This window comes from Magnolia sinica, chromosome 18 (assembly GCF_029962835.1).
Source record: "Magnolia sinica isolate HGM2019 chromosome 18, MsV1, whole genome shotgun sequence".
Classification (NCBI taxonomy): Eukaryota; Viridiplantae; Streptophyta; class Magnoliopsida; order Magnoliales; family Magnoliaceae; genus Magnolia; species Magnolia sinica.
The window spans coordinates 22,243,678-22,269,074 of record NC_080590.1 but is presented as its reverse complement, the minus strand read 5'-3'; the positions used below and the strand labels follow the sequence as shown (position 1 = coordinate 22,269,074).

At 41.6% G+C, this 25,397-nt stretch overlaps 1 protein-coding gene across 2 annotated transcripts; it reads left to right on the top strand.

The window, feature by feature from the left end:
- The first annotated feature begins 18,024 nt into the window (after positions 1-18,024).
- On the top strand, positions 18,025-19,969 carry LOC131233583 (NAC domain-containing protein 43-like). 2 transcript variants are annotated; one of them, XM_058230354.1, is made up of 4 exons: positions 18,025-18,175; positions 18,303-18,528; positions 18,638-18,915; positions 19,027-19,969. In XM_058230354.1, exons 2-4 carry the CDS (start codon positions 18,357-18,359, stop codon positions 19,813-19,815), a joined length of 1,239 nt encoding a protein of 412 aa, XP_058086337.1. In that variant the 5' UTR covers positions 18,025-18,175; positions 18,303-18,356; the 3' UTR covers positions 19,816-19,969. The 2 variants fall into 2 exon arrangements, with proteins under 2 accessions (XP_058086337.1, XP_058086336.1); XM_058230353.1 differs by having other exon boundaries at positions 18,053-18,528.
- The last annotated feature ends 5,428 nt before the right edge of the window (positions 19,970-25,397 follow it).

Genomic DNA, 25,397 nt, shown 5'->3' with positions numbered 1-25,397 from the left:
TAGATAAAAGAGAAAGATGGCGATGATGTTAAGATGCAAGGACAAGGAAACAAGTGTACATGGCTATGGAACTTGACTAGAAAGTAGGTGGTAAGGAAGTTGTCGAAATAGGAAGAAGACGATGATTTTTTGTATGTGTTTATTATGTTAAACTTATATGTATTTATGCGTGAATGAGTGTGATGTGGATAAGATTGTTTGTGTTTGGATGAATGTACTTTTATGTTTGGATGGATTTTCTTGTTTGGGTTTAGATGGATGTGAATGTGAATATGATGAAATATATTATATAACATGTGTATATCAGGATGAATATGATGAAATATATTGTTAACAGGTGTATATCAGGAATTTTGAGCTAGAATAATTTTTTAAAAAGAGACTTTTAGCGACGAAACTTTTCGTAGCTAAAAGTTTTGTAATTGATTTTTTAGCTACGAAAATTTTCGCTGCTAAAAGTCTTGTACAATTTTTTAGCGATGAACATTTTCGTCGCTAAAAGTAGAACAATATTTTTAGTAGCGAATATTTTCGCTGCTAAAAGTCTTGTACAGTTTTTTTAGCGACGAACATTTTCGTCGCTAAAAGTAGAACAATATTTTTAGTAGCGAAAATTTTCGCTGCTAAAAGTCTTGTACAGTTTTTTTAGCGACGAAAACTTTTGTTGATAAAAGTGGAACGATTTTTTTGGAGCGAAAATTTTCGCTGCTAAATGTCTTGTACAGTTCTTTCGTGACGAAAATTTTCGTCGCTAAAAATGGAATGATTTTTTTAGTAGCGAAAGTTTTCGCTGCCAAAAGTCTTGTACAGTTTTTTAGCGACGACAATTTTCGTCGTTAAAAGTTTTGTAATTTATTTTTAGCAGCGAAAATTTTCGCTGCTAAAAGTCTTGTACAGTTTTTTTAGCGACGAAAATTTTCGTCGCTAAAAAGCTTGCATTTAGCGACGATTCGAATTCTTCGCTGATAAAACGCTTCGACATCGATCTTATAGCAACGAATTTAGCAACGAAAACTTTCGTTGCTAAAACTTTTTAGCTACGAAAATTTGACTTTTAGCTACGAAAATTTTCGTCGCTAAAAGTGAGATTTCTTGTAGTGTAAAATCCGTTCAAGAGTTGCATGTGTAACATGTGAGTCACCACTATTATTCTATTAGGCACATGGCCTGCTATTGATATCCCAAAACAATTAGATTATCAATTGCATCACTATAATTACTTTAATTTGATGATCGGCACTGTCCAAACATTTTTCATGTAAATTAACGGTTAAAAATCGTTAGTTTGTCACTCGGGCATGATCTTGTGCTTGTGGCCCGTCCGAGACTTGAAATTTCTTCATTTTCGGGCATAAATATATCATATATAGCTACTTTTGAATTAAAGTTGATACCTAATTTAGGGTGCTAAGCACTTGGAGGATTTCAAATCCAGGGTTCTGAATCCGGGGTTCCAAATCCACGCTCCCAAACATGCCCTTAGATTTTAATTGCCTAGCTTGTCTCTTTCATTTAAATGGTCTTGATTTCTGGTCCCGATTTCTACGTCAGGTGATATTCTTATTTGACGCTGACATTATCATTGGCCAAGATGCCTTACATATTTTACAGTACCCCTGCCTAGAACATGGCTTCAGTGGATCCTTGATTGTGGGGCCCACTGTGATATATGTGACTTACATCCATGCCAATCATCTATTTTGACAGCTCATTTTAGGGCATGATCCCAAAGAAGAAGCATATTTGAATCTCAGGTGGACAATGCCACATGAAACGGTGGTGATTGACCATTTAAAACTTGTTGTGAGCTACAGAAGGTTTTTAGATCAAGCTGATATTTGTGTGCTTCCTTCATTTGATACCTAACATTTGGATCTACTTCATTGTTGGGATCATGCCCTAAAATGAGTTACCAAAATTGAAGAGACCATGGTTGTAAGGAACATGTCACGCCCTAAACTTGGAAAACGGGCTCACAAAATTTTCGATCGCCGAATTCGGTGCCGACAGCCTCCGTAGTACCCCATTCTCGGCTCCTAGCGCCCATACACCAGATTCCGATCCTGGGATCCTACAAGGAGGATTTTCAGTATAATTTTTTTTTTTGTAATAGATCATAGCCACAAGCATAACCAAGTCACAAAACAACAACACTACATATCCACTATATCAAAAACTTTAAGTACAAAGCGTATGAAAGGAAAATACAATATAATGAAAGTAAAAGAAACTCCAGAAGCTCGGCCGCACGCTCCAAGCTCAACGTTACTGCAACCTAACGCCACCTGCACGCATCTATCGTACATAAGTTATAGAAAGCTTAGAGGGTGGTGAAAGTGTATGTAAGGTGAGTGCCAAGTGTACAATATCAGAGTAATGCGGAAATATGCAGTAAGTCCATGAATGCTATCAACTATACCAAAGCTATGTGATGCAAGGCATGAATGCTATCGGCCATACCAAGGCCATGTGATGCAAGGCCTATGTAGCCAAATGTCATATGCGAGATGCAAAACAAGCATGCCAGTACTCATCAAGTACACATATCAATACAGTTCATCTCTGGATATCACCGGGGTCTAATACACCTCACATTGACTGCCTCCTCCCTAGCTGCACAGTCAAGCAAGTGGAAGAGACCACACTATCCGCCTGACCAGTAGTCTGCCAATACTTACCCGACTCATCGATAACGGACTCATTTGCGAGTTGGTCAAACTCAGCCTAGCTTATAGCCCCCTCACTCGGGCGGATAAGGCCACACCCCCTTCCAACCGACCACGACACAGTGGGAGACGCGGCCTACTGGTATTCGGCACTCGGGCGCTCGTGTATCCACTCGGTCTTGACATTAGAGCATCTCCTGGTACCAAAAAGGTTCTGAGACTTTCACCCAAGGACATCCTAAGTGCCCACAGTGCTAGAACCAAGCATTTTCGGTATCCGATACGACCATCCACGATGTGTCTGTAGAGGTCACGGCTCTAATGTCGCTAGGGTGTGCAGTGATCAAGTCACACATATGTGAGATGCATGAGTCACACCGTACAATCATGCAGCAATCCTGCGCGTACCACGCGATCATGTGGGGTACTCCGTCTCATAAGGAGTCCCGTAAATGTCTCAGCCCAATGGCTTATGCTATGATCAAATATTCCTCATATCAAGCATACATATGATGCGTATGGGCATGAATCATGGAAGTGCACTAAGCATGTTATAAAGTAATGAATTATCAACAAGTATGGGCCTATCAATGGGCCTTAAGGAGAGTTACAATACGGACATTTAACCAACATTGTACTTACAATGTGGACGTCAAACCAACATTGCTCCCAAGGCATGGCCCGCCATAAAATATCATTACACAAACCATAGGGAATCACACATTGCAATGGACCCTAAGGACATCCCGTTGGGCCTCGACCCATGGGCCTTAGATACATCAAATGGGCTGTATCACATGGGCCTTACATTCATCAAATGGACCGCATTAATGGGCCCCCACCAACAAGCCTTATGTACATTGCAATGGGCCATATCCTATGGGCCTTTGAAAACATCACAATGGGCCTTGTAACATGGGCCTTATGTACATCAAAGTGGTCCTCAACAACGGCCTCATACACATCAAGGTGGGCCTCAACAACGGGCCATAAATATGGGCCACAAATACATCAAGATGGCCTAATCACATGGGCCTTATGCATACCAAATGGGCCTAATCATATGGGCCCTAGATATATACCAAGGTGGGCCTCAATGGACGGCCATAAGTAAATCAAGATGGGCCCCAAACATATGCTAAGGTGAGGTCCATTTGAACTACAGATCTATCTTATTTTTAGTCTCAAGCCTTAAAATGGGCTTTCAAAATGATTGGACAGCTTGGATGCAGCACATGCATCATGGTGGGGATCCACATGAAGGCCCACCATTAGGTATATTATAAAATATAATATATATATATATATATATATATATATACACACACAATGTAATATACATATATATATATACACACACACACACACGCACGCACGCACACACAGCGCAGCTGTAGGGGTGGGTCCCACCGTCCAGGGTGGACGGTGTGGATAGAACATATAAATCATGGTGGGGACCACTGTCCAGACAGTGGACAGTGTGGATAAACACATAAATCATGGTGGAGTTCACCGTCCACTGCCGTGGACGGCGTGGAGAGAACACATACACAGGGTGGGTTCCACCGTCCGTGCTGGGGACGGTGTGAATAAAATACATACATCACTGTGGGTCCCACGTGGGGCCCACCATAACGTTTGCTTTCCATCCAACCTGTTGAGAAGGTCACGTAGACCTGGATTGAAGTGGAAAAACAAATTTCATATTGATCCTAAACTTCTGTGGACCCAAAAGGGGTTTCAATGGTAGAGTTCAATTCACACTGTTTCCTATAATGTGGGCCACCTGAGTCTTGGATGGACCTGAATTTTGGAGGCTGGTCCACTGCCCTGAGGTCCCACCATATGAACGGATTGGACGACAAATAAACATCAAGGTGGGGCCCACGGCTAGAGCCGTTATTCCCTGCTGGCCGTCCGTCAAAACGCAGCAGCATGCTGCTGCTGTGTCAGTGGCAGCAGGCGCTGCCCCTTATATTATTATTATTATTTTTTTTGGAAAACCTGTATTTCTATAGTTTTTCACGTGTAGGGCCCGCTTCAAGGTAATCCACTCTAACCATTAGATTTCATAGTCCATAACAAGTTCATCAAGCCCAATATTGGGCCTGTTTCAGCGTGTAGAAAAATCCGGGGAACTTTAAACGGTGGAGATCACTGTTTGCTAAGGAATGGCCCACCAAAATCTCAGACTAAATCCATTTTTCAGCTCAACGTCTAAAATGAGCTAAGGAGTGGAATGGATGGTATGGATTGAAAACATGCATCAAGATGCGGCCTACACAAGTGGGCCACCCCCATTAGCTTGGAACCAAGCTAATATTTGTGTTTTAATTTCCGTCCAGCGTCCCTGGACGCTGGACGTTTTTGACCTAACACATGCATTGAGGTGGGCCCTACTTAGGCCGGCCACCATATGGTGGGGTGGTGTGGATTACATACACATGTAAGGTGGGCCTCACCACAAATGGATTGGGTCCAAACCATGCTTCATGGTAGGTCCATTCGGGTGGGCCATATGGCCATTCCATCATACACAAAATACATAAATAACAAGAGAGGGAGAGAGAGAAAAAGAGAGTGGGACACGTGAGATGGAGGGACCCCGGCACTATGGGCCCTCCGTTTCAAGCATCCAATCATACATCAAGTGGGTCCCATTACATGTGGGCCCATCAAATTGAAAATCAACGGTGGAAATCCTTTCTCCACCAAAATGAAAGGTCTAAATGACCCTATCTATGCAAGAAAATAAACATCATGATGGGGTCCATGGAGAATGGCCCCATCATGGAATGATCATGAGGATTAAAGTGGTCCATCGGCCACATCATGGGTCCAAAGTGAGATCCATACCATTGATCGGTAGGCCTCACTTGACCCATTAAAAAAAATGAAAACTAGCCTGTAGGAACACCCACCGTTCGATCTCCTCGGTCCATTGGAATGTCGGTCTCCTTAAGCTCTTCTTTGATGGTGGAAGATGAGAAGTGAATGACTAGGATGGAGGATTTGGGATGGGAAAGTGGGCCACCAAAATCACATTTCTCTCACATGGAGAGCTTGGACGTGAGCTCTCTTGTTTGCTTGGGATTGAGTTGAGAAATGAGAGAGAGAGAGGGAGATGGGATGTAAAGAGAGAGAGTGATGGATGTGAGTGATGGGTGATGTGATGTTGTACTTGACTAGCATGGGTGTGTAAGAGAGGGTGAGAAAGGGTTGACTTTGAAGAGAGAAAGCATGGGTTGCTTTGTACTTGACATGAGGTGATGGATGTGATTGATTGATGGGATTGATTTGACATGTTGTAGAGATTCTCTTAAGATTGCAAAGCGCGGCGTTTTCTTCGAAATAAACGCCGGCTCACATCTTCCTGCCAGGGTATCGGATCGGTGCACGAGTCGCGGCGTTGGAACCGCGGCAACGGTGCGGTCGCAATGGTACAAGTCTTGAATTAAGCCGACTCAAATCTATAACATACGACTTAGGGTCGATCGTAAACATTGATTACCGATCGCAGGTTACCAGAATTCAACAGGAAGGATCGCGGGATTTGATGGAACAGTACGGACTAGGATACGGGTCTTACAGAACATATATCATGGTGGGCCCCAAAGTCAGGGATCCACCAAAGCTACCCCTAAAACCCTAGTGGGAGCCATTAGGTGTGGGCCTCAGTGTAGCGCCCACCTTGATGCATTGATTATATATTCACACCATTCATCCATTTTTCTAGAACATTTAAGGAATGATTCAATAATTGAAATAGATCCAAATTGTTGGTGTGAGTCATCACTTTAGCTGTAGAAATCCCTTAGCGGTAGAAATCTCTTCAATCAAGGGTCAACCATGATTGTAGCCAGAGATATTGTATAGGCCAAGAATAGTTTCCTTCCTAAAATACCTGTTTGTATTTATCTATACATCTTGTAATATGTTATATGGAAAATACATAGGAAATTTACAGTTTGACATGGTATCAGAGCGTGATTTTGGGTTCCCTGTGTCTTAAACAAGAAGGGATCCAAAACTGCTTGGAATCCATGGCTGACTCCACCAAATTGACACAACCACCCACCATCTCAACCGAATCCATCCTCGACAATTTGACAACAAAAATGACGGAGGTCTTGACAAGAGCCCAAACCTCTTCACCATTGCCCATCACTGATTCCATGACTGTTCCAATAAGCATCAAGTTGGATGGTTCCAACTATGCCTTATGGTCCCAGGTAGTTGAGATGTACATCTCAGGAAAAGACAAACTGAGATATATGACTATCCCCAGCCACCAGAAACAGACCCATCATTTCGTAAATGGCGCACTGAGAATGTCATGGTGAAAGGGTGGTTGATCAACTCATTGAACTATTCCTTGGTCACGAACTTCATACGCTTTCCAACGGCTAAATAGGTATGGGACTCTGCTGCCACAACTTACTTCGATGGAACTGACACCTCGCAAGTATATGATCTACGACGTTGTGTAACTCGGATAAGACAAGCAAGTGGATCCATAGAAAAATTATATAGTGATCTACAGGGTTTGTGGCTCAAGATTAATTTTCGTTGCCAAAATCCAGTGGAATGTGCAACCAACATACAAAAATACAACTCAATCCTACAAGAGGAGAGAGTATACATTTTTCTGGATGGGCTAGATGACTGACTAGATAATATTCAGAGCGATGTTCTTCAACTGAAACCTTTCCCTACAGTTGAGCAGGCGTATGCTCACGTTCGAAGGGAGGATGTTCGATAATCTGTGATGGCATCAGGAGCGGAGGCTGCTGCTAGTGGTGCTGTTATGGCCACCCAAGGCGTGAAATCTAGTCAGTCACAAACATTGGTGAAGTCATAGTCATCCTTAAAACCCAAGGGTCACTCTGATGGGAGTAAGTGTACTCACTATGGTAATACAAAGCACACCTTGGATACATGCTTTAAACTACATGGTTACCCAGATTGGTGGCATGAATTACAAGCCTGAAAGAAACGAGATACACCTACAACTAAGGAAGGCACGGGTAGAGCAGTGGTGGCCACTGTTGAATCTCAATTGTCCCTTGTTCCCTTGGCGAAACCGCCCACTTCAGTTACGGATCAAGGTAACTGTGGTTAACATTTTTAGTAGCTCTACCTCTCGGAATGATGGTGCCTGGATTATCGACTCTGGGGCAACGGATCATATGACCTTTGATTCCAATGACTTCTCCCATTTAACTCAACTAAGAAGGACCTGTATTGCCAATGCCAATGGGACGACATACCCAGTCACAGGGGTTGGAACTGTGCCCCTATCCCCTCCCTCTCTTTATCTCACACACTACTTGTCCCATCTCTCTCAAATTAGTTGATGTCTGTGAGCCAAGTTACTGAAGAGCCCAATTGTGTAGTACTGATATACTCTACTTTTTGTCTTCTTTAGGATATTCTTACCAAGGAGATTATTGGGCGTGGTACTAAGAGGGGGGGACTGTATTACTTGGATGACTTCAGCCCGGGAATAGCGAACCACACGCACCATCAAACCAGTAGCAAGGAAAGGCAGATTTGGCTAAGGCATCGACGCTTGGGGCATCCATCATTTGGTTATCTACGACACTTATTCCCAAATTTATTTACAAATTTGCAGAATGTCGACTTTAAATGTGATACATGTATTATGGCTAAAAGCCATATAGTTTCTTATCCAGTTAGCCTAAATAAAGTCACATTCCATTTGCCTTAATACACTTTGATGTGTGGGGGCCCTCCCCGATAACTACTTCCTCATGTTTCCGTTGGTTTGTGATTTTTGTCGATGATTGCACTCGAATGACATGATTATACCAGATGAAAACCAAAGACGAAGTTTTCACAATTTTTTCAGCATTTCATGTCATAATTCAGACTTATTTCTCATCCAAGATACAAATCCTTCGTTCCGATAATGGTGGCGTATTCATCAACCATAGATTTCAGGCTTATTTCCAACAACATGGTCTCCTTCATGAGACATCATGTCTCAGACACCGCAACAAAATGGTGTCGCCGAGAGGAAGAATCGGCACATTTTAGAAATAGCCCGTGCTTTACTCCTTGGAGCACAGGTGCCGAGTCACCATTGGGGGGATGCTATAGCTACTACAATGTATTTAATAAACTGTATGCCTTTAAGAGTTCTACACTTTAAGACTCCCCTACAAATCTTCTCTGCTCATCTTCCTCTACTTGCAGTATTGATGCTCCCTCCTCGAATTTTCGGGTGTGTTGCTTTGGTCCATCTCCATGAGAATCAACATACTAAGCTGGATCCATATGCCGTTCAGTGTTTATTTTTGGGATATGGTTTACATTAAAAAAAAGGCTTCTAGTGCGATGATCCCATCGCCAATCATATATATATCACCATGGACGTCACTTTCCTTGAGTCCGAGACTTTTTATCCATCACTTGTACCCAATTCTCCTCGTCAGGGGGAGACTCAAGTTGAAGAGCTAAATTAGATGATGGCTCCAGGAGATGAGAATGGAACTGGAAATGAAGAGGCCAAACATGCAGAATTGACAAGTGCAATACCCGAAAGTGAAGAACTAGAAAACAGAGAGGTTCAAAATGAAGAGGCCGAACATGGAGAACCTGAAAATACAGAATCCCCTCTCTCCCGGGTACCCGAAGACCCTCCTCCTAAGAATATTCCTGAGGTAAGTACTCCTACTGCTCCTACCGCACCTTTACATACTAATGTCATAGATTCCTATTCTGGTTATGTCTTGCCTCTCAGGCATAATCGTGGGAAACCACCAAATAGATACTCTCCAGATGAGGAAGAAAGAAGGTCCAAGTATCCAATCACAAATTACATGTCCACGCAAAGTCTGTTCGAGCCTCTTAAGACTTTCACTCAAACACTATCCTCCTACCATGTTCCCAGCAGTGTTGAGAAGGCCTTATCCTACCCAAAGTGGGCACAAGCGATACAAGAAGAATTGGAGGCTTTACAGAAAAATAACACCTAGAAGTTGGTCCCATTACCAGAAGGGAAGAAGATAGTGGGATGCAAATGGGTGTTCTCTATAAAATATAAGGCTGATGGATCTATCGACCAATACAAGGTGAGACTCGTGGCGAAGGGTTTTACTCAAACGTATGGCATAGACTATGTGGAAACTTTCTCACTAGTAGCCAAACTGAACACTGTTAGAGTCTTATTGTCTCTTGCAGCAAATTTAGATTGGCTACTACACCAACTCGACGTAAAGAACGCCTTTCTTCATGGCGATCTTGACAAGAAAGTATACATGGACATTCCAACTGGGTTTACAGGATCTTCTGAGACCAAGATTGTTTGTAAATTGGAGAGGGCATTGTATAGGCTAAAACAGTCACCCCGGGCGTGGTTTGATCGATTTAGTTCAGCTATGAGGAAGTATGGCTATCACTAAAGTAACTCTGACCATACTCTCTTCCTGAAACACCGACAAGACATGGCGACTGCCTTAATCGTCTATGTGGATAACATGATAATTACGTGGGATGATGTAGATGAGATCTCTAGACTACAAGGGCAATTGTCTATTGAATTTGAAATGAAGAACCTGGGAGGGCTTAAGTATTTTCTGGGAATAGAGGTGGTGAGGTCACGAAAAGGCATATTTCTCTCCCAACAGAAATACGTACTAGATTTATTGTCAGAAGTGGGATTACTAGAGTGCAAGCCAGTGGATACTCCGATTATGTAGAATCATAGGCTTAGGGAATATCTCGACCAGGTGCCAGCTGATAAAGGAAGGTATCAACAACTTGTGGGAAAGCTCATCTACCTATCCCACACTCGCCTAGATATTGCTTATGCCGTAAGTGTGGTAAGCCAATATATGCATTGTCCTAGTGAAGACCATATGAGTGCGATAATTCAAATCCTTCGCTATCTGAAGTCATTACCAGGAAAAGGGCTAATGTTCTCCAAGAATGACCATCTGAATATTGAAGGGTACACAGATGCGGATTGGGCAGGGAATATCTTAGATAGAAAGTCTACTTCGGGCTACTTTACATTCGTGGGAGGCAACTTAGTTACATGGAGGAGCAAAAAGCAGAAGGCAGTGGCTTTGTCCAGCGCTGAAGTTGAGTTCTGAGGTATGGTTAAAGGATTATGTGAGCTCCTCTGGCTTAGAAGATTGCTAACAGAGGTTGGCTTTGCTCCTGGCTCTGCAATGAATTTGTTTTGTGATAACAAGGCTGCCATGGACATATCTCATAACCCAGTCCAACACGATCACACCAAGCATGTGGAGGTGGATCGACATTTCATCAAACAAAAGCTAGAGGAAAAGATCATTCAGTTTCCTTTCGTTAAGTCTGAAGACCAGTTGGCGGACATACTTACAAAGGCAGTTTCCAGTATAAACTTCTATGACTCACTTGACAAGTTAGGCATTGGAGATATCTACGCACCAACTTGAGGGGGAGTGTTGGTGTGAGTCATCACATTAGCGGTAGAAATCCCTTGGCTGTAGAAATCCCTTCAATCAAGGGTCAACCATGATTGTAGCCGGAGATATTGTATAGGCCAAGAATAATTTCCTTCCTAAAATACTTGTTTGTATCTATCTATATATCTTGTAATATGTTATATGGAAAATACATATGAAATTTACAGTCTAACACAAATCTCAGGTGGACCATACCATAAGAAGCAGTTGTGGCTGAACAAGGTATCGGTAAAAACTTCCTATTGCTTTGCCATCCAACCTGTTGATAGTTTCACACAAACTTGGACCAAAGAAGGAAAAAAGGTATAAAAAAAAAAAAAAAAAAAAAAAAAAAAAAACCATAAGGACCAAAAGAATCTTTTAATGGTCAATTGATTCCTATTATATTGTATACCTTATTTTTAGATTTTGGATTTCTTCATTTTTGTGACAAATTGGATTGAACAGTGTAAAAACAGGACATAAATCGAGTTAGGCTCCATGGCAACTGCCGCAGCGTCTTGGGTGAGGCTGGGGCCGCACCTAATCCGTTCCCTATGTTAGTTTACCGTACGGTAGGCAGTACCTGATGGTTTCTGGTTGATATAGCAAAACCCTAGAGTGAGAAATGATCACACGCAACTGTGCCAAGCTAAGATTTCAATGCTAGACCATTTTTAACCACGTGTCACATCGCGTGATATCCCAGCTGGCAAAAGGCAGGACCATCATTGGTGGGTCGCACCAACAAAATTACCATTAAAATCAATGGATAGTTGATGGTATGACTCGATGCATAGGTCACCATCAAATCAATGGATCGGGCTAACTATTTGATCCATAATATGGCTATGGCCCACTTGACGAGTTGATCAGTCTGATTTCCGAAATAGGTGGTAGTAATGACAGGGCCCACCTTTTGGAAGCGGATTGTGTGGTGTGCCACTCAACATTGACATTGGTGGTGTTGACACCAACAAGTATTGTGGGCCATCATGGCGTATGTGTTATATCCACACCGTCCATCAAATTTTTAAGATCATTTAAGGGCATGGCCCAAAACTGAGGCATATCCAAAGCTCAAGTGGACCTCACCATGGAAAAAAATGGGGAATGATCACCTGCCATTAGAAGCTTTTCAGGGCTACAAAAATCTTGGATCAAGCTGATATCCGTGTTTTCCCTTCATCTAGATCTGCATGACCTTATATACAGGTTGGATGGCAAATAAACATCATCGTTTGCTCTAGGAAGGTTTTAACAATGATTATATTGTCCCACTGCTTTTTACGGTGCAGTCCACTTGAACTTTGGATCAACCTCAATTTTGCACCCACGCCTTAAAATGTTAGGAAAAATGGATGGACAGCGTGGATATATCACATACATCATTGTGGGCCCAACAAAACTTGGGGACTCATCACCCCACCCACACACCAAGGAATCCTTTTGCACTTTTTTGATGTCCTTTACAGTAGAATACGGAGGCGGATTGGCTGGTGTACCACACACCAGCTATATAGCTGGTGTATTGACGTCAGCAAGTTTTGTGGGTCCTATCATGAGGTATATGTTATATCCAAACCGTCCATCCATTTTACCAGCTCGTCTTAAGGGTTGAAACGAAATATAAGACAAATCTAACGATCAGGTTGACCACGGTGCATAAAGCAGTGGGGGATTGAACGTATACCATTGAAACCCTTTTGGGGGTCATAGAAGTTTTGGATCAATATGAAATTTATTTTTCCTCTTCATCCAGGTCTTTGTGACATTATAAACAGATTGGATGGAAAATAAACGTTATGGTGGGCCTTATGAATTTTTTAACGGGGAAAATCATTATCTCCACTGCTATTTGTGGTGTGGTCCAGTTGATATTCGGTTATGGTTCGTTTTTTTGGATAATGCACTAAAATGATCTCAAAAAAATAGATGAACGGTGTGGATATAATAAATACATGATTGTGAGGCCCATGTAACTTTGCTCTCCTTTGAACCGTTCGTACAACTCGAGCGCGAGGAGCGTTAGCGCTCGTCTTCGCACAACACGTACCTACACCAGCTATATAGCTGGTGTGTGGTACAGCAGCCAATCCGCTTCCGTATAATACTTTTTGCTGTCGGCAGGTCGTATATATATGTGAAACGCATAGACTTTCTTTCGTGTAAAATGTTTCCCCGCAGGAAACATTTCCATCCTTCTCTCTTGATTTGTAAGGAATGACCTATTCTCGGGTTTCTACTGGTGCTTTCCTGCTTCGTGTATCATGTATAAAAGACAGAAACTCACCTAAAGGGAGGGGACGTCCTCACCAGAGACAACGTCTACGGTGAGTGTGGGTGAGAGGTAAGAGTTCTAGTAATTTCTTTTTCCTTTCCGTGAAAAATAAAGCATCCCGGTGCCGTTCGGTCGATGTATTGTCAAATCATATAAAATATCATTTAAAAAATAAAAGAAAAATAAGATTTAAGTATTTCAAAATTGATAACGAATGATAATTCATTTCGTTATAATCTAAAGATTTTTATAGTGAGCATAATGTTAAGAGACACTGCTGGTCTGATACACCTTGGTAAATAATTTATTTATTGAAATTAATGAGTTACTTTTTGAATAGAAGTTAGTTTGGTTATTACTTTTGTAAAAGTAATTTATTAGCTTAAACTTAATCATAAGCTAATTTTCTTTCCTTTGCTACTATTTACTTAAACTATTTTTTTACTCTCTCTCTCTCTCTCTCTCTCCTCTCTATCCATATAATGTATGGTTCATATCAAAGGTGGCTTGGCATGATGAACTATCAAGATTGAAGGGGGGCCCACACGATGGATGGTTTGCATCAAAACTGGACTCCACATGTTAAGTAGTGGACATTAAAGGTAGCCCAAATTATGGACAATTAGAATTATGGTGAGACCCATATGGTGAATGGCCCACATAATGGATGGTTTACATTAAAGGTTAGCCCCTAATGATGAATGACCTACATCTAAAGCGTGGCCTGCATGATGGACGACCTACTTCAAAAGTGGGGCCACATGATGGATGGTCTGCGTGAAAGGTGGGTTCCACATGATCGGTAATGGACACTGAAGGAGGGCCCCACATGATAGATGACCCACATTAAAAGTAGGCCCTACGTAATGAATGGTCCACATCAAAGGTCGCTCCTTTTAATGAGTGGCCGACATGTAAGGTAGGCCCCACATGATGGACAACTCACTTCAAAAATGGGGCCCATAAGATGGAAGTCCACATCACGGGTGGGCTCCTTATGATGAGCAGTGGACATTAAAGGTGGGCCACATATGATGGACACTTAACATTAATGGTGGCTTCACATGATGATGACCTAAATCAAGGTTGGCCTCATGAAATGAATGGTCCACATCAAAGGTCCGTCCCTTTTGATGAATGGCCTACATCCAAGGTGGGTCTCACATGATATAGGCCCACTTCAAAGTTAGATCCCACATGGTGGACAATCCCCATTAAAGGTGGGCCCACATGATGGATAGCCCACATTGAAGGCCTTGCAAGGTGGATGGCCCATATTGAAGGGAGGCCCTACACAATAGGTGTTCACATTGAAGATACAACACCTACATAATGAATGGTCTACAGAAAATGTTGGCCTCACATGATGGACGGTGGATAATAAAGGTGGATCCATCGTGAATAATTACAAATTAAAAGAGAATTTAATGGAAGATATTTTTAAAAATTTGGAAGAGTTTTTAATAAAAGATATTTAAAATTTTTTGAAAGAGCAATGACATGGGAAAAATATTAATGAAGGAGATCCAATAACTACTTATGTGATGTTGAAAACCAAATAGGCTTTCTGTCTTTTGGCTTAAAAGTATTTTGTTTTATCAAATATATTTATTTGTTGAATAAGTATAAATCATTATAAGTTACATGAGGCATAAATAGCATAAGCAAAATAACTTATGATCTAAACCATATATGGCACTCTAACAAATATTATGGAGGTTTTGAAAATCTCATGAAAAATGCATTAAAATAATATAATTAAGAACCCATGAGAACCTTCTGAAAACTCATTTCGCGTGATAAATATATGCAATCTAGGCCATATAGGCCCATCATCTAGCTTGGATGAAGAGTTGGGTAAAAAATTACGTTGTTTTGCAACTTAAGTGAACCATGGTGAAAATCAATGGTGAGAATTTCTTCCCGCTTTACTATGGCCCTTCTAATTTTTGGGTTGCGCTGACTTTTGGGCTCCAATGGTTTTATGGGGTGATTAATCTATTGAACGGTTTGGACTTATGCACACATCACTTGAGATGAGTTCTCATGAGGACCACTAGAGTCTCTAGGAGAAAATATCTCATATATATAATAAATTTGAACTAAATATTAATATACATATTTATTTTATATGAGATTTTCCTTGTAATATCTCAAGAAACCTCATAAAAGATTTTCAAATTTTCAAATTTTCTACAAAATTTTTAGGCCACGAAATTTTCTATGACAAGAGGTCTCACTGAATTACACAATTTTAGTGCTCTATGTAGGATGAAATGACCGAACGCATGAATCGTATACTTACATTTTGTACTGTGAGTTCAGTTAGGTTGGGTTGAGCTGTGTTCTCGGGGGTAATCATTTATACAGGCTTGCAACCTTGCTACATGGTCTAAATTCCACGTACACATCATGTTGGCTTTTGTAGAGAGCCAAGGATGGTTGTCCGGCCCTCTCTTAACTATTTTTCTTGGTGTGGCCAACTTGTATCATGAATCCAGTTGTTTTTGGAATGCGGATTGTATGGGGACACTACAACCATCACGTCATTAGTGATTCGATGGGGCAGGATTTAATTAGGCTACATGCTGCTGTTAGAAATGGGGGTCTATCAGCTCCTGGGCCAATTAAATCTGCAACATTGGGTCAGTGGTAACATGCAATCCGTCCTTTTTTGGGACCTCCACCTGACATGATGGTACAAATTTGATGGTCCTCGTTAGGTCACCAGGGTTAGCAAAACATAACGGTGGGGTCCACCCAAATTGGCGTGCAAGAGAGCTCCGTGCACACTAGTTCTCAGACGATCGTTTCTCCGTATAATACCTCTGTGAGCGTGTGGGCCCTCAATGATGCAGTGGATAGCATTTGGGGGCCAACGAAAGCGCAATGCCTCCGACTCCATCTACTCAGCCTCCTCTTGTTGCGGTGGTTACAAAAGAAAAAAGGGGTGATGTGGCCCTAACCAGTTTCTTTTGGGATGGCGGTGATTTCATAGGGATCCTTACTCTTGCTCCGGTGGTAGATTCTCAAGAGTTTCAACACCCGGTCAAGGGTTCGAGTATATATAGCTGGTGAAATTCTACCAGCGTGAGTATGAGGGGTGTGTTAAAAAAATAATAATAATAAAAATAAAATAAAATAAAATAAAAAAGGTGCTTTTCCATGAGATTTTAAGGTCATGCGTCTTCATCGGGAGGTTGATGCGTGTCCCCCGGACACACGCTCGCAATGATATGTCCCATTAGATACATGTTACTTTGACGGACTAGGAGTATATGTACCCATCCGTGACATAGACCGTACACGTGGCTTATATTTATCTCAATCCAAACTGTTCAAATCGTTGCCCTCACTGTAGATGGGCAATTGCACGAAAATTAAATCAAATCAGCGATATGAATTATAATATTGGTGACTATGAAATGGACAGTTATAACGAAAGAATTTAATGGTTTCTTGATCAGATGCTAGGATTGTGTAGCCAATCGGATTTTGGGGGGTCCGAACCTTTCCATGGGTACTGTGGCTATGTGCATGGGTATGGTTCTTGGGCCCACTAGTCACAAATGAGGATAGGCTGCCGACCATGGGTTTGTTTCTGTGTAACTGTAGTGTGTATCTTTCATCAAACCGTTAATGAGGTGTAATTCACAAGGACGAAATGAAGATACAACATCAGCCTGATCAAAATCTCAAGTCGACTACACCGCCTGAACCATAGATGTTTTAGTAGCAATTTTACATCGGTTCCCACTGGGGCCCACCACTTGATGGATAGAATGGTGGGCCCCACAGAGTAGGGTGTTTTTTGCTGCTGGGTAAAACTGGTGCTGTAGATGATTCGGGTAACTGTTCATGGATCTTTCCCCTCACGGGACGGGAGTCACGCTGAGTTTGTCTGTGATCTGGGGTTACTGGAATCCCTCAAAACCCTAAGTTCTGTGGAGTCCACTGTGACGTATATGTTATATCCAATCCGTCCATCCGTTTCTCCATCCCATTTTGAGGACATGACCAAACACATAAGGAAGATCCAAAACTCAAGTGGGCCACACAACAGGAAAATATGAGGATTGAACACCCACCACTGGAACCTTCTTGGGCCACATAAGTTTTGCATCAGCCTAAGATTTGTGTTTTCCCTTGTGGTATAGCCTCTCGATTCTTGGATCTGCCTAGAAACGGATGGACGGATTGGATATAACACGTAACATCATGACGGCCCCACAGAGCTTAGGGTTACGGGCGATTCCTAGATTCCTGTTAACTTCATCTTACATGCAAGTCGCGTACAAACTAACATTGTGCCAGCCAATCAAAAGACTCCTCTGTACCTCCTTTCCTTCGTCTCCCAGCTGGGCCCAGCATTCAATTCCCTTCCCCTCGTTTCCCAGCAGGGACCACCGTCCAATCACATCTCTCTCTCAAGGTGGGTCTGTCTTTCTCTCTCAAGGTGGGTGGCTATTCTTCTCGAAGATGGCAAAACTAACCCCACTACAAAGTACACCAGGTCCATGAAATATACAAACCTTTTTTCCATGTCCGTAACCCTTTCATGTCTCACCCATATAAATATTCCCTTCCCCTATGCAAAAGCTCCACCATAATTTCCTTCTTTTTCTAATTTTTAATTTTTTTGCCATTTTTAATTTTTTTTCTCTTTTTTCCTTTTCTTTCTGCTCACCCCGTTTCTCCTTTTCCCTCCCTTTCTTTCTTCTACTTTACCATCTCAAGGCTCTTATTATATAACATCCACTTTGGTTTCTTAGGTATGTTATATCTAACAAAAATGCCTTTCTATTTTTTCCCTCTCTTTTCACATATATTCTTTCTCTTTCCACCTTCCATCCAAGCTTGCATGCACATGACCAACTTCTTCTTGCCATCTTTCAACAGTTCGAATTTGGGTTTGTGCCCAACAAGCTCTTCTCTCTGCCATTGTCGTAGGACATGAGTTCGCAGATGAATGGTCAGTGTCGCGTCCCACCTGGCTTCCGCTTCCATCCAACAGAGGAAGAGCTTTTGCACTATTACTTGAGGAAGAAGGTGGCGTTTGAGAAGATAGATTTGGATGTTATCCGAGACGTTGATCTCAATAAACTCGAGCCTTGGGATATACAAGGTATGGCCTTAAATAACCATCCTTCTCTTATCTTACATTAACTTAGAAATCCAGTGCTTTTGCCTTGTTTTCTCCTCACATCTATGATTTTTTATTTTTTATTTTTCAGAGAAGTGCAAAATCGGATCAACCCCACAAAACGACTGGTATTTCTTTAGTCACAAAGACAAGAAGTATCCCACAGGCACTCGGACAAACCGCGCCACGGCCGCCGGATTCTGGAAAGCGACTGGTCGTGATAAGGTTATCTGCACCAACTTAAAAAGGATCGGAATGAGGAAAACACTAGTATTTTATAAAGGGAGGGCGCCTCACGGTCAGAAATCCGATTGGATTATGCATGAATACAGGCTAGATGACAACAACGATATAAGCCCTCAATCCAATGTAAGTTATTATTCCATGATGAATCACATGATCACACCGACGCCATAGTCGGGCCGATATTGACCTTTTTTTTCATCCTTTACCAACCTGATTTATTGCCATGTAATACAGGCATCTAGCTCGATGGGAGAGTCACAAGAAGATGGGTGGGTGGTTTGTCGCATTTTCAAGAAAAAGAATCATATCAAGGCACTTGATAGCCCAAACAGGTCATCAATCCATGGCGATGGCCAAACCCAAATGGGCCATTCCAGTAGAGATGGAGCCTTCGAGCAAATCCTTCAGTACATGGGAAGGACATGTAAGCAAGAAAATGATACGAACACCAACAAGAACAACAACAACAACATCAACATCAACATCAACACCAACAACATAAGATATCTCGGATTGATGGGGGAAGCTGAGTCCGCCATAGACAATGGAGCCTTTGAAGGATTCATTCAATTGCCTCCTCTAGAAAGCCCGACTCTCCCAATGCTTCACAATGACAGCCGGCCACCTGATCTTGGTTGCAGTAGCCAGAATTGCTGCCCACCAATGGATTCTCATTTCATAACACCTACTACCTATGTTGAAGCTTCAATCACCAACCATAGCAACATCAACCACCAGGCAGAGACGAGTCTTAGCGACTGGGCAGCACTAGACCGGTTCGTCGCTTCCCACCTCAACGGCCAAACGGAGACGTCCAAGCAACTCGCCTGCTTCGACGATCCCAACCTCACATTTTGTTCCGTCCCTGATCAAGATCTCTCATTACCATTGCACCTTCGCTCCTCCAACCGTTCATTCAACACCTCTCAGGACTTATACAACAACGATACTGATCTATGGGATTTTGCACGATCATCGTCATCATCAGACCTGTTATGCCACGTGTCAAAAGCTTCTTTCTGAATACCCCAAGATACCACAGTGGCAAGTCAGCATATTATTGCTATTTTTATTATTTTATTATTATTATTATTAGTGGCACACATAGATGTAAGATATTTCATATAATAAAAAAAAATTAATAATAGAATTTAAGCTGGGATTGCATTGTCAAACATTATCTTATCTTAATCACGATGTCTTCCATTTAACTAATGCTGTCGCCGAATATGGAATTTTGGGTGGTGTCATATTCTCTTTCTACCGTAAATCATGTCCCACCTTGAGGACATGTTCATGCCTCAAATTCTACCTCCCCACACGTACAAATTTGGCAAGCCTTGGAGATCTGGGTCGTTCATTAGTTGGGCCCATGTAGATTTCTAGTCGTCAGGTGGGCCGCACGTGCATGAATGGTTGAAAATCATAGCTAACCGTCCACATTCAGTGTACACGTGTTGCATGATTGGGGCAGTCTGATTTTTGTATTAAAGCATCGTCATGGTAAACAGGTCGATCGGTTCTCATACGCGTGTGAATATCGTGCACTTGTATGGCGCATGTGTGGCTGCAGGTAGCAATCGTCATTCCAAAATCGTTAGTTTTGTTAATGCATCTCAAGGTGTCAAAGCTCGCTCATCTGGGCCTTGCCTAGAAGAGAGGGATGTTATAACATGCATGTTCATAGAAGTTCCATGCATTTCCTTACTTATTGTACACGTGGCAAACACTTCCGGTGATCTGAAATGTTGATTGGGTCCGCCACCGTGTGGATGGGCTATAGAAAAAATCGAAGTGAGAGTACAAATCCAATCATCCAATTCTTGCAAGTTTTTCTTATTGACTGTGAAGTTCTTATCTGACCGTTCCTTTTTCATCCCAACGATCAGATGGGCAAAATGGTCCAATCCATTCACGTTTTGAAATATTGCTCACATCCATGTTGGCCATACCAGTCAGCATTCTCGACCAATATACGTGCACCGTACTCCCCGAGGAGGTGCGACCGAGGATCACACCATGTGGCGGTCCCAACTGGGGCCCAAATGATGAGATGTCCAATCATCCGAACCGTTTATTTATTTAGCCTAAGAAAATCGTGCCGATCAGATGACTATACCAACCTTACCTGTATATGACCAGTAAGCATTGAAAATGATTTTCAGTTGCTACTATTCAACTCCAAAATTCAAAGAACAGATCACCACGTAAGCACAATTTTCGGGGAAACGGATTGGCTACTCCCCCTGGTGGTCGGTGCTCTGTGGGCCGCACCATGATGTATGTGTTTCATCCATGCTGTCCATCTATTTTTCTAGATAAATTTATGGCATGAGACCAAAAATGAGATATATCCCAATCTCAAGTGAACCACATTACAGGAAACAATGTTGAATGAACGTCAACCATTAAAAACTTTTTGGGACCCATAAAAGTTTTGGATCAAGCTGATCTTTGTTTTTAACCTTCATCTAGGTCTTCATCCAGGTCTGTATGACCTAATCAACAGATTGGATATCAAATAAACGGAACATTGGGCCTTAGGAGGATTTTAATGGTGGATATCCAATCACTATTGTTTTCCTGTGGTGTGGTCCACTTGAGATTAATATCCGTCTCATTTTTGGTATCAAGCCCTAAAATGATCTGCTAAAATGGATGAACGTCATGGATGAAATAGATACATCATGGTGGGGCCACAGAGCACCGACTACCACTCCAGCAGCCACCGGGCTAGTGTCAGGGGGAGTAGCCAATCCGTTCCCAATTTTCGGACGATGGATCATTTATTGAAGTACGGAGAATGTGGACATTTCAAATAATAGGACCATCGCAACGTGTGGGGCCCAGTGAGAAACACGATGAGTCCCAGTTCCCAAGTCGAGATAAAGGTAAAAGTAGCACGTGCATTTTTTGTGTACTGGTGCCACGTATAAGAGAAATGTGTAGTAGGGAATAATTTGTATGGAGAGAGGACGTAATACTGTGGCTGCATACGAGTCTTGATAAGCTGGCGCTTAGAAAGGATGCATGTGGAAAGTGTTAGCTGAAACCAAACTGGCTGAATTATGAAACCACTTTCCCTAAGTTACAGTACTCATAAAATCAGATTGGTTGAGCAATCGTGGCCTCTGATTTTCAAACACTTGTATTTTTGAGATAAGGTCATTTGGTATTTTGATTCTTTACTCCTACAAATATCCATCAATTTAGCTAACGGCTAGAATATCTAATACGAGTAAATTTTTTTTTTTTTTCATGATACATCTAAATTGGTACTGATGTTTGCCTTCGCCGTGATTTTCAACTGCCTGCGTATCATCCAGCACACTGTGCCCGAGTATCAAAACACTTCTCAAAGCTAAATAGCTTTTGGATACTTTCTGTATTCAGTTGGTCAGGCGAACATCTTTTGAATATGATAGAGAAGCAAAAGGCGTTGAATCTCATCTAAATTCTTATCACGTACTCTAATAAACGATGATCATGGTTTCGAAAGTTTATTTATTTATTATTTTTATCTGGTGCTGAGTATTTGACTCGTGCCGGGTCATGTCACTCGTGCATGGATAGGACAAGAATAATCATCCGACGGACTCTCCATCTTTTATTTATTTTAGGTAATAATTGTGTTCCTACAAGGGGGGATTTGAGCTCCGACCATTAATGTGATGGGCCCATTGTAGATGGGTGGATCTCAGAGTCCCCTTGCAAGTTGTTTAAGAAGAAAGTACAAGGATGGTCCCGTTGAATGGAAAAGGGAAAAACATCTGGCTACAGGCTGCTATTCTGGGAGAATTTTTTGAGTCCCATCAGATCTATGGTCTGGAACGTGGAGAAATGGATCCCGATAATACAAATTCTAATGCTAGAGGATAATGTGTACGCTTAAGGGAAGATTTCCCGATATAAGGGAGATCGATTCTCTTTTTCACTTGTTGATTTGGTTGAAGGGTTTTATTTGGATATAAAAGGGTATCATATTTGACTAGAGTCGCCACTAACCAATTATTATTATCCTACAGTCGGTTAGACCCTGTATAAATGCTTAAAATTGAGAACCTGAAGATTCATCACTTTAAGATGCATGACTCATAAGTTTGGTTTCTAAAGATTTCGAATAAGGGATCATAGTCACAGAGAGAGAAAGCCTTAGGTACTCACTCTGCCTATACAAGTGTATGGTCTTTACTTCACAAAATCTGACTAATTTATGAGGAATGGAATTAGTTCTCACATACGGAAAATATAATATGGTTTAATGGCAATGATGATTAATCGATCTGAATTTTTAATAGGCAAGATCCAATTATATTAGCATGCTGCTGAGCATACGTTCGAAACGTGCAAGGTGCAAAGTATAAAAAATATGATATATGTGATACTTGATGCTATATTAATGCTTATGATAAAGTGATGACTAACTAGCTAAGGTTTCTGGTGGACCTACTGAGATTATATCGGCAAGCCATAGAGCGTATACCTACCAGTCAAATGTGAGAAAACAATGGAATGCAATTAAGTATATGACAAAACGACAGCTACCTGGCTAAGATTTCTGGTGGACCTGCTCTAATTATATCGGTAAGCCTCAAAGCATTTGCCCCCCACTTAGATGCGAAAAAAATGATAAAATGTGATATAATGCTAATGTATATGTAGAGAAAGAGAGTTAAGAAGGGAATGAATGTTGCACGATGCTAATATTCTGGGTTGATGAAACTGATTAAAGCTTGAACAGTTGGATGAATGGTTGTGTCACAAGGGTAGATCGAGTGACTCAGATTTGAACTTACGTGACTTAGGAGGCTTAGAGTCTGGCTAGGCTGAGCTAGAATGGGATTGGACTCTCTCTCTCTCTCTCTCTCTCTCCTTGATGGAGGGATGGCTAGATGGTTATGGTCTTATGAGATGAGGATGGATGCTTGATCTTTTCTAAATGCTCTAAATGTAATGGGTACTTGAAGTGAGGAAGGGAGGGGGCAATTTATAGCCCCCAAACCTAATTTTCTGATAATTGCCAGTAATTCTATGGGCAAAAGGTGATTGAAGGGTTATGATTGAAAATTGCCACATGGCATCATCTCATGGGTTGGATGAAGTGGTAAAAGGGCAACTCCAGGGAAGGAGATGGGCAATGGAGTAAATACACCTCAACCACAAACTTAGGATATGAAAAAGTGAGATTTCGCATGCTTAAGGGATGCCACCCCAAAGAGGGGGAGTGCCACATGGCCGACGGTAAGCTGGTTGCCGCTGCTCCCCACTTGGATTCCTTGCTTTAGTAAGCAGCCTCTTCCAATCATGTGGAGGCTCTGTTTTGAAAGTTTTTACTTTGAAGTTTTATATATTTTTCGATTGGGCTTGGTTTTGGGCTTAACTGGGTTGTTGGATTGGGTAGGCTGACCAATTTAGTTGACTAAGTGAGTTAACCTGTCTAGCTGATTCAAGGCTCTGGGGTTTGTGGTTAGGCTGACTACATTGACTGGGTTGAAAGAGCTATCTAGGTTGAGTTTAATGTTTAAGATTGGGGTTCCTAGGGTTTAGGCTTCTAGGGATAAAGTTTAGGATTTGAGTTTGGTTGACCATTCATCAGTTCAAACTCAATCAACTTATTAGCTTAGGGTGAGGTGTCTACAGATGCTTCTCCTTGACAGAGGTTGTGTGCAACCGAATGCCATAGTGAGTGGACACCCCACCTTTGCCAGTCAATCATAAATTGCAATATGTATTCATTGCATGCCTGAATGTTTGTATCAACTAGTTTTCTAAAAATAAATAACACACATATCACGAGGGTTTGAGAAAAATGTTGCGATTGTTCCTATGTGGACCGCCAATCGTATCCCTTTTACTCTTAATCAATACTAACATTGAAAAGGTATAGTAGAGCCCCTGTACTTTTTGCGGCCTTATCAAAATACTAACACGTATTAGATTGTCCGTTGCTTCCTAGATCAGCACATGAGTACTTGTTTAGCTTGATTGTCAAAGTGGTTAGCTGTCTTATACTTTCCTCATCCTTAAAAGGAACTCACTACGCCGGCTTGGACTTGATCAAATTCTGCAAGCATCCACACTTACATATATGCAGGTGACCTTTTTTCATGCAATCTTTTGGCTTTGACACTTAGGTTATAATTTATCTTTTTTGTCATTTGGATGATTTCTTCTGACTAGTCTTGGCCTATCATCTTTTCTTAATATTAGCATTTAACATGATGAAGCTGACACTAGAGTTCAGTCCAATCGTACTTTGATGTGCATTCGGATTCGATAATCTCCAGGGAAACTGCAAGATATCGGAGCTTATTTGATTTTGTGTTGACTCCCACCTGAAAATATGGAAGATCTCTTAGTGCATTGGAAGTCTAAAGCTTTACTTTGAAAATGTTTTGTGATTTTGAAAGTTGTCCCACTCATGGGAGTGATAATCATTGGGGGGTTTTTATTGCAAGATATTTTGTAAATGGGTCCGACTTACTAGTTGTTTCCATTGGGGATGCCTATGGGACTTCAAGCATATTGGTTTTTATTAAAACTATGTGAAAGGCTAGTGTGTATGCTGGTTTTAATGGGGATTATAGATTATAAGATTTTGTACT

What these genes read in the sequence shown, in the direction of transcription:
- LOC131233583 (XM_058230354.1), top strand. Translation starts at nt 18,357, where the DNA reads ATGAGTTCGCAGATGAATGGTCAGTGTCGCGTCCCACCTGGCTTCCGC. An exon ending in CGAGCCTTGGGATATACAAG is followed by an intron (nt 18,529 to 18,637) that starts GTATGGCCTTAA and finishes TTTATTTTTCAG; the next exon opens with AGAAGTGCAAAATCGGATCA. An exon ending in ATATAAGCCCTCAATCCAAT is followed by an intron (nt 18,916 to 19,026) that starts GTAAGTTATTAT and finishes CATGTAATACAG; the next exon opens with GCATCTAGCTCGATGGGAGA.